This window comes from Panulirus ornatus, chromosome 37 (genome assembly GCF_036320965.1).
Source record: "Panulirus ornatus isolate Po-2019 chromosome 37, ASM3632096v1, whole genome shotgun sequence".
NCBI lineage: Eukaryota > Metazoa > Arthropoda > Malacostraca > Decapoda > Palinuridae > Panulirus > Panulirus ornatus.
In genome coordinates, this window is record NC_092260.1 from 28,409,382 (window position 1) to 28,424,582 (window position 15,201).

Genomic DNA, 15,201 nt, shown 5'->3' on the forward strand with positions numbered 1-15,201 from the left:
TGCTTGTTCTTCCTACCATATATGCAGAAAAATAATGCTTAGGTTTTTAGATATTTTAGGTGTTGTGGTCATAGAATGTAAATTAGGTCTTTTAGTTAATATGTATATGTGCATGTGTGGACATGTATGTATGTATATACATGTGTATGTGGGTGGGTTGGACATTCTTTCGTCTGTTTCCTTGCGCTACCTCGCTAACGCGGGAGACAGCTACAAAGTATAATGATATAATAATTAATACAAAACAACTGATATATCAGGGATAGGAGGAATGTCGTGATTAGTGAAAAGCATAATGATATAATCTTCATGTCATAAAGGTTTTCTGTCTGATCCCCCAATATTTTCAGAAAAATCATTAATGCCTGGGAGGATGCTACCTAATCTAGAAAGATGGTGAAGTGGGATAATCATAGTTTGTAATTAGATCTCTTGGAATATAAAAGTTGCTGTAAGGAGTGGATGTAGAAGTCAGGGAATGCACTCATAATATAGTTACATCAGCTTATTTCACAGTCCAACTTGGAATTTAGTTATTTATATCAATTGAAACTTGTTTATATAACATCAAAATGATTCTCAAGTGCAATTTTTAATATTGTATTATGAATGAGTTTCTTTATATCAGTATCTACATAAAGTAATTAGCTTAAGATGGGATTGGGCATGCTGTGGTGTGCTGAAAGTTCTTATGTAACTGAGATAAATTTTACTGTAATAAAAAAAAGAACCTACTAAATCTAAAAAAAAATATAAACGTATAGCACTGTATATACATCAGAAAAACTGATGGAATACCAGACTTTGACTTAAACAAGTTCAGAGTAAGTCATATAATGTAACCTGCATGTGTGTGTTGTATCGATGAACAGACCCGCAGCTTTTCTGACCTGACACGACTTTCTGAACCTAATACGTCATCGCCAACCAGTGCACTTCCCAGACACGACACTCCAACACTCTCAGTCTCCGTCAAAAAATTGGTAAGTTAGACAGTTGATAATATTAGTTGGTCAGGAATCAGCTGTTAGTAAAGAATATCCTTGGCATGAAAACAGATATGCAGCAAGAAGTTAATGTTTTTGATTATCAAAATTATCATAATGTAAGACATATGCCTGAGATATTCTGGGGATAGGGGACAAAGAATACTTCCCACGTATTCCCTGCGTGTCGTAAAAGGCGACTAAAAGGGGAGGGAGCGGGGGGCTGGAAATCCTCCCCTCTCGTTTTTTTTTTTTTTTTTTTTTTTTTTTTTTTTTTTTTTTTCCAAAAGAAGGAACAGAGAATTGGGCCAGGTGAGGGTATTCCCTCAAAGGCCCAGTCCTCTGTTCTTAACGCTACCTCGCTAATGCGGGAAATGGCGAACAGTTTGAAAAAAAAGAAAAAAAAGTAATGAATATGAAAAGAAAAAAATAATAACTTTAGAAAAGTAACAAAGGAAGAGGAAATAAATTTTCATGTTGAAGACCCAGTATCTAAGAATTCATGAGTAAACAGAAAGATAAAGTGAGTAGTTCGTGAAAGTGTTTGAGTGTAAAATGGCTAAAAAGTGAAAGTGAAAGGGAAGTGAAATGTGAGATGTTAACAATGTAGGGTGTAGTCCATACGAAATGAGAACAAATTAGTGTTAGAAAGCTGCTGAAGAAATTAGAAGGAAGGCTAAGAAAACAATAACTGTGTTGTTATTGAAACAGACCAGGTTACCAATTTATTGGTGTTAAAGATAGTAAGGAGGGGCAGAGTTGGATATTTTAGAAAGGGAGTAAGTAAGGATATTGAAGGGAATATGGTAGCATGAAGGGTTAAAATGTAGAGTTATGCCTAAATTTTTAATAAGGATATTGAAGGGAATATGGTCGCATGAAGTGTTAAAATGTATAGTTATGCCTAAATTTTTGTGTCCATTCATCTGTTGTGCTTGGCTAATGGTGCCTAGCCATCCAGTACTTACTTGGTGCTGGAATTCAGTAAATTTGAAATGTAGTGTAGATAACTGACCATTTACTAACCCTACTGAAATGCTATATTAACTTTAGTCTGCAGATGCCTTGATTTATTAATTGCTGAATATATAGATTAATTACTGATCATTCACTAACTACTTTTAAGAGCTAATAACTGTTATAACACATAAACTTATCTGTATATACTAGATTATAATTTATACTAGATTATAATTTGGTAACATAAAGATCTGAATTTGGAATGTAGCGCTGAATATACTTAATGTATTACAACAAACCTTGCAAACACCATCACAACTAATGGACTTAAATTAGTATGACTTCATTTTATGTGTAAAAGATAATCATAACCAGACTCTTGACTTGAAAGAAAAACAACCTCAAGTTCATTGACTTTTGATAAAGTTAGTCATGACCTGATGTGACATATGTCAGAAGTAGCGTTGAACAAATTTAACCTACTAACAGAGGGCAAGCTACGGTGACCTACCCCGCCTCCTGTCAGACTCAGAAACAGGTGGTCACATCGGTGCTTCCTCACGCTCACAGTCACGCTCACCCATCATGGTGAGTGTCGTACCCATAATACTGTTCTCCATTTGTTGAAGTGTCTACAGGATATCCAGTAGTAAACAGCCTTTGTTCTCTTTGGTATTCTTGAATGGTTTTTAGTGCCTTAAAGGTTGCTCTGGAGAATCTAGTATTTGTCATAACCTCTTGTATTTGGTGCAGACTTGACAGGATGGTATTTATGTTTTTCTTATCTTGCTCTTTGTAAGAATTTGATTTTCTACAAACTCCTCAGACTGTTGGTGTCTGGTGTTCTTTCTGGTCTGCTAAGGACAATGACATTTTTTAAGGGTGGTAGGGAACAGCTTATGTTCTTTACAGGCTCTGCTGGATAAAATACAGTATTGGGTGTTGTATATGTTCTTACATTGGACTCTAGGGTTTTTTGCTAGTTGCATGTAAAGGTGTTTGATCTTGCAGTGGTACATTTCTTTTGGTAAATTTTCTTATTAAACAGTTATTTTCATACAAAGTTCCTCTTGCATAGTTTGTTAGATATTGCCTAGTTAATGGGGATGCCATGAGGCTATTTTGAATGTGTCTTATTTGTTCATAGGTGGTCCAGGAGAGCTACCAGCTCCTTGTGGTCTCCCTGTATGAGTCTTGGGTATCTTAAATGCATGTAACCATGATTCATTGCTTTGGGAATGATATATTGTCTGTTGTTGTACATCTGCAGGCTAGAATTGTCTGAAAACAGTTCTTTTTCCACCATTGCCTTCGGTGGCATATTGTAATATGTGGATTATCTCTGATACCCTGTGTTCTGTTTACTGAATTATTTTTATTTTTTGTGTATACACTAGTGGTGTGGAGTATGTTACCATTGTGTAGACATAGGTCATTGGTAAACTTCATTTTATCACATGGCCATTTGGCTCATGATACTGGTTGTTGGTGTATAGTGATATAGTGCAGAACAATAATGATAAAAAATGGAATGCATTAGTTTTGCCCGTTGCTATACTACCTAGTGATGCAAGGTGGCAGGGTAGCATAGAGACCTCATTGTTATAGCATGATACACTTAATCCCCACAACTTCATTAGATTTTTATTGTGTCCTTACCCCTAATTCATGCATCCAGTGCACGTCCAAGATTCCGCGTCGTCAGCAGCCCCTTTCCATTTCACATTGTCGTCGACATCTTTCATCATCTAGTCAGCAACCAGCCTCACAAGCCGCTTCACAAACGACTCCAAACATTCCCCTCAACAGGGGAAATATCAAATCAGCAGCCGTGCCCACGAAACCAAGTGAAGTGCATAGTGCCCATACTCGGGCCCATGCAGCACTAAGCTCTTCCAAGGCAAAGAATTATAATTGTTTTCCCCAAAGCCACCCTACTTATTCACATTTGCATAAAAAATCCACTAACGAACATGATGTGTCAAGCCCTCTGAAGTCCAAGCGCATGACTGTTCAGTCTAAGTATGATGATACTCAGGACAAGAGTAGCAGTGTTGGCTACAGTAGCCACATGTCCAAAGGTTATCTTGATGGTAGTGGTAAGCAGTGCAATTGGTCATCTGACCAGGACCTGACTCGCACACACGAAACACTTACCTCGTCCACCCTCTCTCTCGCTGCCCACACTAAGGTCTCCGGCCCAGCAGTGGGCACCCTCAAGGTTAGTGGGTGGGTAAAACTTATTGTACAAGTAGGTGGGCAGCTTAAACAAGTTGTCTTGGTTATGATTGAATGGCAGGTTCTGCCAGTGGCAGGCAGCTTGCATCATATACTGTTAGTGGTTGGAAGGTAATCCCTCAAACTGGCTTTAGTGAGTGATTGATGCCTTTTTCCTGGTACTAGTAGCGCGCAGTATATTGTGGCACAGTACTACCGTCACCAGCATTGGAGGCCAGTAACTCATCATTCTTGAAGTATACAAGTAACTCTTTTTGTTGTAGGGAGGGGCGAGTAAGCCTTGTGCTGGTTGTAATAGATGAGTACACTTTGGAATGATAAGGGTGGGTGATTTACCCTTGTTTTGGTATTGACAGATTAGTAATGCCTTGTTCTGGTAATGACAGATGAGTAACGCCTTGTTCTGTAATGGTAGGTAGCACTTGACTCGTAATGAGGGTCCAATAGTAGCATGTATTGATAGTCGTCGGTGAATATAATTCTTGTAGTTGTAATAATAGTGAAGAGCACCTCTTGCTGTTGACAAGGAGGCGACACCTTGTATTGATGCTTATGAGTAAACTTTGTACTGGTAGCACCTAGAATGTAGCATCGTTTAATACATGACTTTTCCTTTTTTTGTTTGTCTTTTGATGGTGTTTAATTGACCTCTTTCCGTGAGTTTATTGACATACTGTGTCTTCGCACACAGTACCATAGAAGCCAGTATATAGCCACTAGGATATTCCAGTTCTCCCATGTCTGACCGTGTCATGTTACATAGTATTCTTCATGTGATGAAGTATGTACACATCATTGATTTACTCTAAGTAACAGCACGTGTGAACACAGACCTCAGAGTATGTGTCTTTAGTTCATGCGACATGTGGCAACAGTTCTGTACATAGCATGCCATGACCTGTATGATGATGCCTGAAAATTCACCATGTCAACTGTAGTACACAGCAAACTATGCACAGTGTGGACACAGTACACAGTAGGAGGACATGATATACTAAACATCAAAGCGTGTACGTGGCTTAGATGTGTATGAAAGAGTATGAAATTAGTCCATTATCTTAAGGTAAATGTAGTCTGGTCCATTATCTCGAGATAAATGTGGTCACTAGATACAGGAAACCTGATCAGGTCTTGGCTGACAGCTGTAACGTGGACTGGACGATCAGAACTAGGAATATGTCTGGGTGGAGCTTATGAAGTCTTCGCCAAAATTAATGATTTTTTTTTTTCACTAACATTAATGATATAAATTTCTGAGGTGGGGGGGGGGGGGTATATGTTTCTCACTTCAGACAGTGAGGTTAATTAGGTAACCTTAGTGTGAGGATTTACGTTATAATGATTTTGATGTGATTGAAGACCTTCCCCAGGATAGGTTGTTGGGAGCATTCAGACCACAACCCCTGGGTGACGACCCTTAGGGTAACCCAGCGCCTATTGAGGTCCCAACCTTTCACCCCGACACACACCTACCACTAACACTTACTTGCCTTTCCTCTCTCCCTACTGGTGTGGGTGGTCATGCACTGCACCTACCACACTCACTTGACACTTCCTGTCATACTGAAACTTGCGTCCGTTCGTGCGTGCGTGTGGACTGCGCCGGTGTGTGTGTGCGCGCTCGTGGCGTGGGGTCTACCGCGCCTCCACGGCCGCACTCTGCTTGGCTCCAACGTTGCCCGCCCGCCGTCCCTGCCGCCTTGGGTCACTCTGCCGCCGTCTTCTCCGCCGCCCGCCACCTGCCGCTGCCACCGGTGTGGTGGTGTTGTTGCTGCCGCTGCCACGGTGCCTCCGCTGCTGGTGTTGCCGCTGCTGCTGGTGCTGCTGGTGCTTCTGCTGGTGACCGCCCGATCCCTCGTGCCCTCCCGTCGCCACGTGGCCACCTTCGTCGGGTTCTCCCTGCCCCGCGGCCCGTGCCCTGGCGTCCGCTCGGGCGTGGGCTGACCCCGCGGGCAGAGGGGCTCTGCCCTCAGCATGGTCGACCTCGGGGGGCGCCGATCCAAGCCCCCTGCACCCAACAACACCGCCACCACCAACAACAATGTGGCAACACCACCAAGACCCAATGTTTATACCGGAGTCTCCGTTAAGCACCTGGTAATGTGAACCCCAGACCATCCCGTCTTTGTTAAACACCCGGTAATTTGACCCCTATACCTCCCTCCCATACGTTACGCATTCTGGTGATATGAACTACCGACCCCCTCCTTTGAGCACTTGGTAATGTCCCACCCCCGACCCCGTTCGTTAAGCACTTGATGATTGTCCCCCCCCCCCCCCCCCCCCCCGCTTCTCTGTTGAGCGCTTAATAATCTGGTCCTTATACCTTCCCCTTCTCCGTTAAGCACTGGGTTATATGGTCTCCTGACCTGCATCTCGTCGATAAGCACTCGTAACGCTATCGCCAGACAACCCTTCGTGAAGCACCCGTAATGCAGACCCCTAACAACTCTGTCCACCAAACAACGTTTCAGTAATATGGCCCTCCCCTCAGACACTCGGAGCCCGTTGATGCCTCCTTTGTGTTGTGTTTCTCCAGATTCCTGTAGATGTTATCCCCAGATAGTGTCGTTTTGTTTCCAGATACGTTGGTGTAGTACTGTTGCTTCAGTGTTGTTAGTCTCAGATACTCTGGTATAGTGTTGCCAGAAGTTGGTGATGCACCCGACGTACAGTGCTGTAGCGTTGCTCAAGATACTGTGGTGCAGTGTTGCCCCAGATAATGTGTTATTGTACCAGATACTGTGATGTGGTGTTGCCGCAGAGACTGTGGTAAAGCATTGCCCCGTAGACAGTGGATTAATGTTGCCTCATAGAGTGGTATAGTGTTCCCCAGATACTGTGGTGTAGTGTTACCCCAGATACTGAGGTTGTGTTGTCCCTGAGAGTGATGTAGTGTTCCATGTACTGTGGTATAGTGTTGCCCCAGATACTGTGATACCTCAGATAGTGTGGTGTAGTGTTGCCTCAGATTCTGTGATGTAATGTTGACCCAAAGACTGATGTAGTAGTGTTGCCCCAGATGTGGACTGCGGTGTAGTGTTGCCCCGGAGCGTCTGATGTTTCCTCAGACACTGTGATGTTTTGCCCCAGAGGCTGGGGTGTAGTATTGCCTCAGAGGTTAGTGTGTAGTGTTGCCTCAGATACTCTGATGTAATGTTACAGAGACGGTGACTTAGTGTTGCCGCAGATAGTATGGTATAGTGTTGCCCCAGGTACTGTGATATAGTGTTTCTCCCCAAATACTTTGGTTTAGTATTGCCTCAATCACATGTGGTGTTGCTTTTGAGAGTATGTTGTATCATTGCCCCCGAGATTGATAATGTAGTGCTGCTCCAGATACTGTGGTGTAGCGTTGCTCCAGAGCCGGTGATGTAGTGTTGTCCCGGATGCTGTGGTGGTTTAGTGTTACCCTAAGTACTGTTAATGTGTTGCCCTAGAGACTTCTGTACGGTTACCCCAGATACTGTGATGTAGTGTTGCTCCAGGAGCTGTTGTGTAGTGCTTGCCCCGGGTACTGCGGCGGTATAATGTGTGTTTTAGGGTAAAGATATGGTTTAATTTCATAGTCTTAAGATTGGCAAGTTATAGTAAAACTAAGAGGTTTCAAGATGTTGATATATAGAATACATGAGTGAATTGCTCTGTGACAGCGTTACTGCCTCAGTCTTCCCACTTGTTTTACCTCTAATAATATCATTCTCTTGTTTGATGTGCTGCTTCTGTTGATGAATGACCTGTGACATTGTCTGACCTGGTCTCGCTGGAACCTGTCATGGTTGCGACCCCTAACACAGCGTCGCAGTTACTGCGACCAAGCTCGCCTGTGCGAGCCACCGGACGTGGCGGCAACCAAAGGCGGTGGCGGAGGCGGCCGCGAACCCTACATCACCAAGGCCAACGTCGCGCGCCTCGTAAGTCGCCACTGTAGTACCTCAGCTTCGTTGGCACTAGAGCTTCGTACGGAACCCCCGCTGTGTACGATGAGCTTGCCATATACGGTAACATCGTATCGAATGACATGCAATCCCGCTTCTTACGATACTTCCTACGTCACCCCCGCTGTGTACTGCCTCCGTATCACCAAGCAACGCGCCCGCCATGTCCCCGACTTCACAGTTCACAACGGATAACGTAGCCGGTGTGAAGGTGTGTGTTTTGTATATATTTGTTGTATGACATTATATCCTTTACTTAGGGTAACCATAAATATGACTTGAACAAATCCTGTATAGGGTAACTTATGTCACTGACATGTTATACCACGAGCGTTCCCAGGCTTTAGTTATCAGTCCCTTATTGAGAGGTTAGTTTCTGTGTTCTGAGAGGCGGCAGGCTGGTCCTTGACATCACAGCGAAAGTTAAGAGGATTTGCACGAACACGATTTGTTTTGGTGTAGATTATGTACAAAATGTTTACGGCGTTATCAGTTGATATTAGATGGTCTTTTTTTTTCAGGGAAACAATATATATGTAGATGTCTGGTGAGCAGCGGCTGTGCGAAAAATTGCCTCACAGACCGTGGTAAATAAATACACGTGTGCGCGGCTTTCACATGGTCGCCTGTAAAAAGAACTCGGTGGCTTTAGTCAAGTAAGAAACATCGTTTCTTCTACTAATGAGAGATTAATGGAAAGGCTTACCCAGTTGTTTTCCCAAATTAGAGACTGACGAGGAACACTACGGTGATTTCTAGTAGTTGTGGCATAAAGCAGAAATTCATGAAATGTAATTAGGATGCTGAAAATATTTTGAAGATGAGTTAACAGGTAGAAGGTATTTGATATTATTTTAGTAAAACCAGATACTTATTAACAAGAGGAGAATAGTTGACGACAGACGTTAATACGAGGAAAATAGCCAGATAATACTGTGAAAAATTGTCACGATTGTGTCTGTTGCCTTAGTGATCCTGGTTGTAATTAAGGTGATAATTTGATGGCTGGAAAATGTTGCTGCAGTTATTTCATGTTGCTAATGCTGTTTTTCTACATTAATGTTGGTAAAAAATGCGCACTTTGTGTGTGTGCGTGTATATATATATATATATATATATATATATATATATATATATATATATATATATATATATATATATATATTATATATATATTGTGTTTGTGAATTTAATTTTACCTTTGCGCGTCGGTGATTTAACCCAGGCTACAGAGAACAGGAGGACTGGGTATATTATTGGACCAACGATGGGACAAAACTTTGTTCTGGAATTGCGTCGGTAACTTGGGTATAACTCATAAAACGTCTTTACTTTGATTTACAAGTGAACATTACATGTTGATATATATATATATATATATATATATATATATATATATATATATATATATATATATATATATATATATATATACACGCATGATTAATTTCCTCTATTTCATATCTTAAAAATGTTTTAAACGAAAATATTAAGTTTTCATTATTTTTTTAAAAATCCACACACCTAAACCCGTACATGACGTCATTATGTACCTAGACCTAGCAAAAGGATTCCTTTTTTTTTTTTTTTTTTTTGCGCCGATTCTGCGACAAATTTGTACGTGTATTGGTTGTCGTATATGATGATATCGACGATGTATGGGAACCCGTTTTGACTTGTGTGACATCTAGACCCCGGTTGTAAATCTCACTTTAACATCTGTCGCAAACCCTCGACACCGTAAACAGGACAGGTACACTGAACCTATGTCCGGCGCATATTAGAGTACTGTTTTGAAGGTCGTTACACCGGCCTCCGGTGTTATATAACTCGGAACATATCTAATCACGTACGAAGCCTGCTGTTATCGGGCGAGGCACTTGCGATGTTACCCACACTTGGACCACGTTATCATGTCAGATGTGTTACAGTGGTGTGTCGGAATGTCGCCATTCATACCTACCTTGGAACTTAGTTCTGAGGACGTTACGCAACCAGATCCAGAAATGACGTTGCATCACCCGGAACGTAACTACTGTTACGAACGATACACACCCGCATCCCTGTATGACATGTTTACACCAGAGAATTCAATATTACGGACGTTACACAGCGGGATCGTAGTGTGACGTCAGGTCACAGCATTTCTTAGTTTAAACTACTTAAAGCACACTTCATGTTAGCTAAACTAGACGAGGCAGTAGTTATGTGCTGTATGGTAGACTGCGTAACTATTTCCGATGATTATGGTATTGTGTAGTTTGTACAGTAGGAAGTTGGGTTTAAACGCTGTAGTTACTATTAATGAGCCATTAGGCATGATGCGGTAGTTTGCACAGCTTATAGTTACAGATAATACGATGAGTTATCTTTAGTAGAAACACCTTAGAGGTTAGCTTGACGTCATACAGTAGTTCATATGGCGATTTTTGTAAACTTTCCACGGTAGTTAGATGGGAAAGTAGTTCACGCCGTGCAACATTTTAACGGATGCGTAGAAGTGCTTCTTGTCCTCGGAAAACCGTAATCATTCATGCTTGGACGAATTGCAGGCCGCTTGTTCGGAACGAGAAAATACAGAGAGGAACAATTGTCTAGGTCAGCCAGACATGGCGGCTTGCGATTTTAATGGGGAAAACGAAGGACAGGTCTTGTATAGACAATGGTCCGTTGCCAGGCTTATTATAAGGTCTTGGCGAAACTCTTAAACGTTATTGGCTCCGGTGTCATAGTGTCATGTCCGTGTATGATTTGTTTACGGCTCTCTAAGGATGCCCATGGGATACATTAGAAAACGTTGTCGTTGATATGATAGTATTAAGGAGGTACTGTCGTGCAGTTGACACATGTTGTTTTAGCGGTTTTCAGTGAAAGCAAGTTATTGTATGTCTGTAATGTTGTTCACTGCTGAGATCGTGTCATAGACAATGTATAGATGTTTTGTGCTGTATTTGTATTAAGTAATTACTGTAGTTGATTTTAACTGTAGATGAAAAACATAAGGATAGTGTTTCTGCTAGACATTACTGTAGCAAACTACATCTGTTGAGGCAAAGGAGAGTGTTAAGACTTTGATGTAGCGGCTGTTGTTGTTGTTGTAGTGCGCGGCGTTCGTGGGGCCAATCCCCCCGCTCCCTCAGACGCCCCCGAGACGCAACATCTGCACGGGCGTTTCTGTGGCGCTCGTGGTAAGTACCGCCCACTTCCTCCTCCGCCCGTAACTCCTTCACCAGTACACCCTCTGTACCTTCACTCCTAGTGTTCTTTGTACACCTGTGGTACACCTTAGGTGTTTACACCGCCCACACCATCTGTTGCATGCCCACTGTACACCTTGCACCGTGTTGCGTGCACTGCCCACACCCTCCGCCCGCACTACCCACTCCTACTCCCCTCCGGCGTAGTTTCCGCATGGTTTACCTGCAAAGTCCTCTTCATTTTGACATTCATTTATCTAGTTGGGGGTAATTCTACTGATTGGTCATCAGGTCCAGGTTAAAGTCTGGCTCGCACATGGTCCCCGGAACACACTGTGTGTGTGTGTGTGTGTGTATGTGTGTGTGTGTGGTGAGTGGAACTAACTGCTGAGGTACAAATGGACCCCAGCAGTGTTGCAGACTAGTCACCTGGGAACGTGGGAGAGGGGAGTGACCAATCATCTGGCCTGGAGGGAGGGTCAGAGGTCGGGGGAGAAGGGAGCGTCTTTTAAAGTCCGGTTGACATCTTAGGGAGCGGCCATCCTGCACGCCACAACAGGCCGTAAGAAGCAGCGTTGTCAGTGTTCCGCTTCCCCCGCCGACACATTCCCTTCCCATGCGACAAGTTTCCACTCGTGCCAGATGATAATATTGTCTTCCAGGGATGTATTGACTCAGGAAGATGGAAGGTTTTGTAGGGACTCAAAGAATGGTGGTGGACACAATTCTGTACAATCAGATTTCCTCTTAGGAGTTTGAATCGACTTGTTTTGTACAGAAGTTTTTGTATGTATTTTTAGGGAAATTCCTGTTGGACCATTTTGGAAACCACAGTATAAGTCCTGTTGACCTTTATAATGCATTTTAAGGAGGCCGCCACTTGCCCATTTAAGTATAACAAGACTCAATGCGTGCTGAATGACGACTGTCCAAACAAAGACTACCGTGTGCGTGGGAAGTGTTATATAACCCACTCCTGCTTGTATTGGTGACCAAAACCTTCTCTCCCTTCACATGTATACAGTTTATGTTAGATATTTATGTGACCAGATGTTACAGCATTGCATGATTGTCTGATGATTTTATGGTAATGTAAACATTATGTCAAACTTCATCCCAGGATAGCAGTGGTGACGAGCGTGTGGCAATTGTTATGCTGTTGATTTTCAAGTTTGTCGGTACTTGGTTGTGTATTATTATGACTGCATGATTAACAACTAGTGTTTACAAGAACCTTCAAGGACACGGAATTTATAGAGGATTTCCTCCGTCTTCTGGCTAATGAGTCAACACGAAACTTGACAGTGATGCCATGTTACGCTCTCCTTGCACCCTATATATGGCTTACTATAGACAAACCTCTTGCATTTAGCGTGTCTTGAGTTAGTGTAGTAGTTTTTAAGGTAATATATTTTGAAATAGATCAGAACAAGTTTATTGTCTGAAAGGCATATGGTATTATTTACTAATCTTATTTTTATTTTCTTCCCAGCAGGTACAACGTAATTTCTTTTTTTCAGGATTATTTTTTATATTTGTTCTTGGTTGAAATGGGTGGAACTTGACATGTTTATTTAGATTTCTTTCGGAAAACATTTATTTGAGATAAGCTAAGTTTTAAGTTAAGCACCACAGAGCCATTCCCTGTAGGCAGCTCCTGGGAGACGCGCTCATCATGGGGAAAAGTTTCCCCTTAAATGTATTACGGGATATAACGGTCAAATATCAGGTTTGAAATCTGCAAATAAGAGTACGTCTCTGGGAGCTTGCCTATAATTTTAAGACATTAAGTTTAGATTTAAGGCCCCCCTTTTTTTTGGCATTACACTATATATATGAATATAGATTATTTTTATTTACTTTTCACATGTAGAACGTTAATTGCAGTTTGGGTGTTGCTTCAATGCCATATTTTTGGGATATTGCTTCATACATTTCCGGCAATCATGAGAAATAAGTGTTTAGTTTTCCTACAGGGTTTCCCTCAGCCACTGCTTATCTCACTTCTAAACGATATTTCTTCTAGCATTTAAGTTTCATTAAATTGCTTGATTTAGCTTTGTAGTGTAATGCCATTTTCGGTATTGACTGAAAACTGATTTCCATTGTATTCACAAAATGACAGGTGTCCCGTTTTCACTGATGACTGGTGACGGCTTACATTTTTTTGTGTTGACTGAAACCCTGATTCTCCTTTGGCTATTTTGTTCGCACATTTTGTAAGATGACTGTCTTTCCCTTCCTGCATAGATACATATATCCAATATCCTGTTTTGACTGAAATCCAGTTTTTTAGGTACACTTATTTTATATCGTGTAACTATATTATATTTTGACTCCTCTCCCCCTGTGCTCTTTTGACTTTGAAGTGATAACTGACAGTATGACCCATTTTCCGTTCTGGTTCGCTGTGCATCCTATGAACTGTTTTTGACGGACATCCCATTTTCTACCTTGACTGACTCTATATCTCAGCTGACTGACCAAGTGTCCCGTCTCCCCACAAATGTGTAGAAGGCGGCTTACCAATACCGTGACGACCTTCTCGAGAAGCATGTGGGGCCTCGGGTCCGATCCTTTGATGCCTCCAAAATGAAGAGCAAGTTCGAAAAGCCCAAGGTAACCCAAGACCCACCTCGATGGTGGTGCTGCACCTCACACACAGATTAACCTGAGTTGTAACCGTTCTTTAACACGCTTTGTTCTGAGTTTGGTAACGTTTCTTAGATTGGCAAAACGTTTGTTTCTCATTATTAACACGCTTTGTTTACTTTTTTTAGCGTAGAACAGATTAACATTTACAACACCGGATTTTAACACTTGCAAGTTTGTGTTCGATGGCTTTAACCCGTTTCCTTTGTGGGTGTTACTTAACATATTTGTTATGAGTTTGTGACTGATTTGTAGACTTAAAAAAAAAAAAAGTTCCCGACGGTGATTGTTATATAATTTTTTTCACTTTTTTTAAACCGCCTTGGTTACGTTATTAACACGAGTATGTTTCTGATTATAGTAACTATTCCCTAAGTTAAGTTGTATATGTTTGTGTGTATGTGTGTGTGTTTGTTTAGTAGTTGATAAGATATCCTACCAGGTTACATTAGGGCGTATGTTTATGTTAATCAGATGATAGAAAACGTCTTTATTACCATTTTGGTAGTTTTATTATAATTTCTTATTTGTTTAGTAAATGTTTTTTTAAGTTAGTGTTCGGTCATTATTTGAGACGATCGACTTCAAAGAAAATCCCTGGGACGTGGCTGTTGGTTTTCCGGAATATCGATCTGTAAAAGGAAGTTATGAAGACATAAGCATTGTGAAAAATTGTTCTTGAGGAGGATGAAAGTTTGATGAGAAAGGATAGTTTAGCTTCGTCTGGCGTGTACGGATGGGGTAACCGCGGGGGGGGGGGGGGACATCCTTTCCAGGATCGTGTCCGGGGTGAGGGATGTGTATTCTAGCAGAAGATCATAGCCTGATCCTGCAGGTCGTTAAGTTTTGGTCGTTACCTGTGACCCTGTATCCTAGTAGCTGGCCAGGCATCTGGTCATGCAACACTCCTAAATTTGGAAACATTCATTTGCCTCTCCCAGCACTGCCCGTTTTCCCTGGCCATCAGAAAACCGGCTGCTTGTTAATGTCATACGCCCTTGCAACACCAGCTCTCATGACATGGGTACTTTGCCGCCGCCGGGAAGAGGGTCTCCCCTTCTTCCAACACACACACACACAAGTTCTCTGTCCGTCGCTGGTGAGCCAGTGCGTGGGTGGCAGGGTTCATGGCCCGTGCACGTCTGGAGGCGTCGCTGGTGCTTAATGTTAATTAAACATGCTAACTGTCCATCTAGCGGGTCGCTAGCCCCTGTCGCACCAGGGAGCCAT

The 15,201-nt window shown here is 42.1% G+C and overlaps 2 protein-coding genes across 32 annotated transcripts in view; both read left to right on the forward strand.

The window, feature by feature from the left end:
* The window catches only part of LOC139760660 (uncharacterized), a 152,603-nt gene that overhangs the window by 43,525 nt on the left and 93,877 nt on the right, over nucleotides 1–15,201 (forward strand). For 22 of the 31 annotated variants that reach the window (XM_071684116.1, XM_071684117.1, XM_071684120.1 and 19 more), the window contains one exon: nucleotides 13,834–13,938. The exons of 5 other annotated variants lie outside the window; for them this stretch is intronic. In XM_071684116.1, coding sequence (XP_071540217.1) covers nucleotides 13,834–13,938 — 105 coding nt within the window. Of the gene's footprint in view, nucleotides 1–872; nucleotides 984–2,435; nucleotides 2,535–13,833; nucleotides 13,939–15,201 lie in introns of all 31 variants that reach the window. 4 more of the 31 variants (XM_071684130.1, XM_071684133.1, XM_071684138.1 and 1 more) reach the window with 2 other exon arrangements.
* LOC139760663 (uncharacterized) lies at nucleotides 5,676–13,821 on the forward strand. Its single transcript, XM_071684155.1, has 3 exons — nucleotides 5,676–6,281; nucleotides 7,982–8,098; nucleotides 11,224–13,821. The coding sequence occupies exons 1-3, from the start codon at nucleotides 6,159–6,161 to the stop codon at nucleotides 11,341–11,343; spliced, it is 360 nt and encodes a 119-aa protein (XP_071540256.1). The 5' UTR covers nucleotides 5,676–6,158; the 3' UTR covers nucleotides 11,344–13,821.

What these genes read in the sequence shown, in the direction of transcription:
- LOC139760663 (XM_071684155.1), top strand. Translation starts at nt 6,159, where the DNA reads ATGGTCGACCTCGGGGGGCGCCGATCCAAGCCCCCTGCACCCAACAAC. An exon ending in GAGTCTCCGTTAAGCACCTG is followed by an intron (nt 6,282 to 7,981) that starts GTAATGTGAACC and finishes CCCCTAACACAG; the next exon opens with CGTCGCAGTTACTGCGACCA. An exon ending in AGGCCAACGTCGCGCGCCTC is followed by an intron (nt 8,099 to 11,223) that starts GTAAGTCGCCAC and finishes TTGTTGTTGTAG; the next exon opens with TGCGCGGCGTTCGTGGGGCC.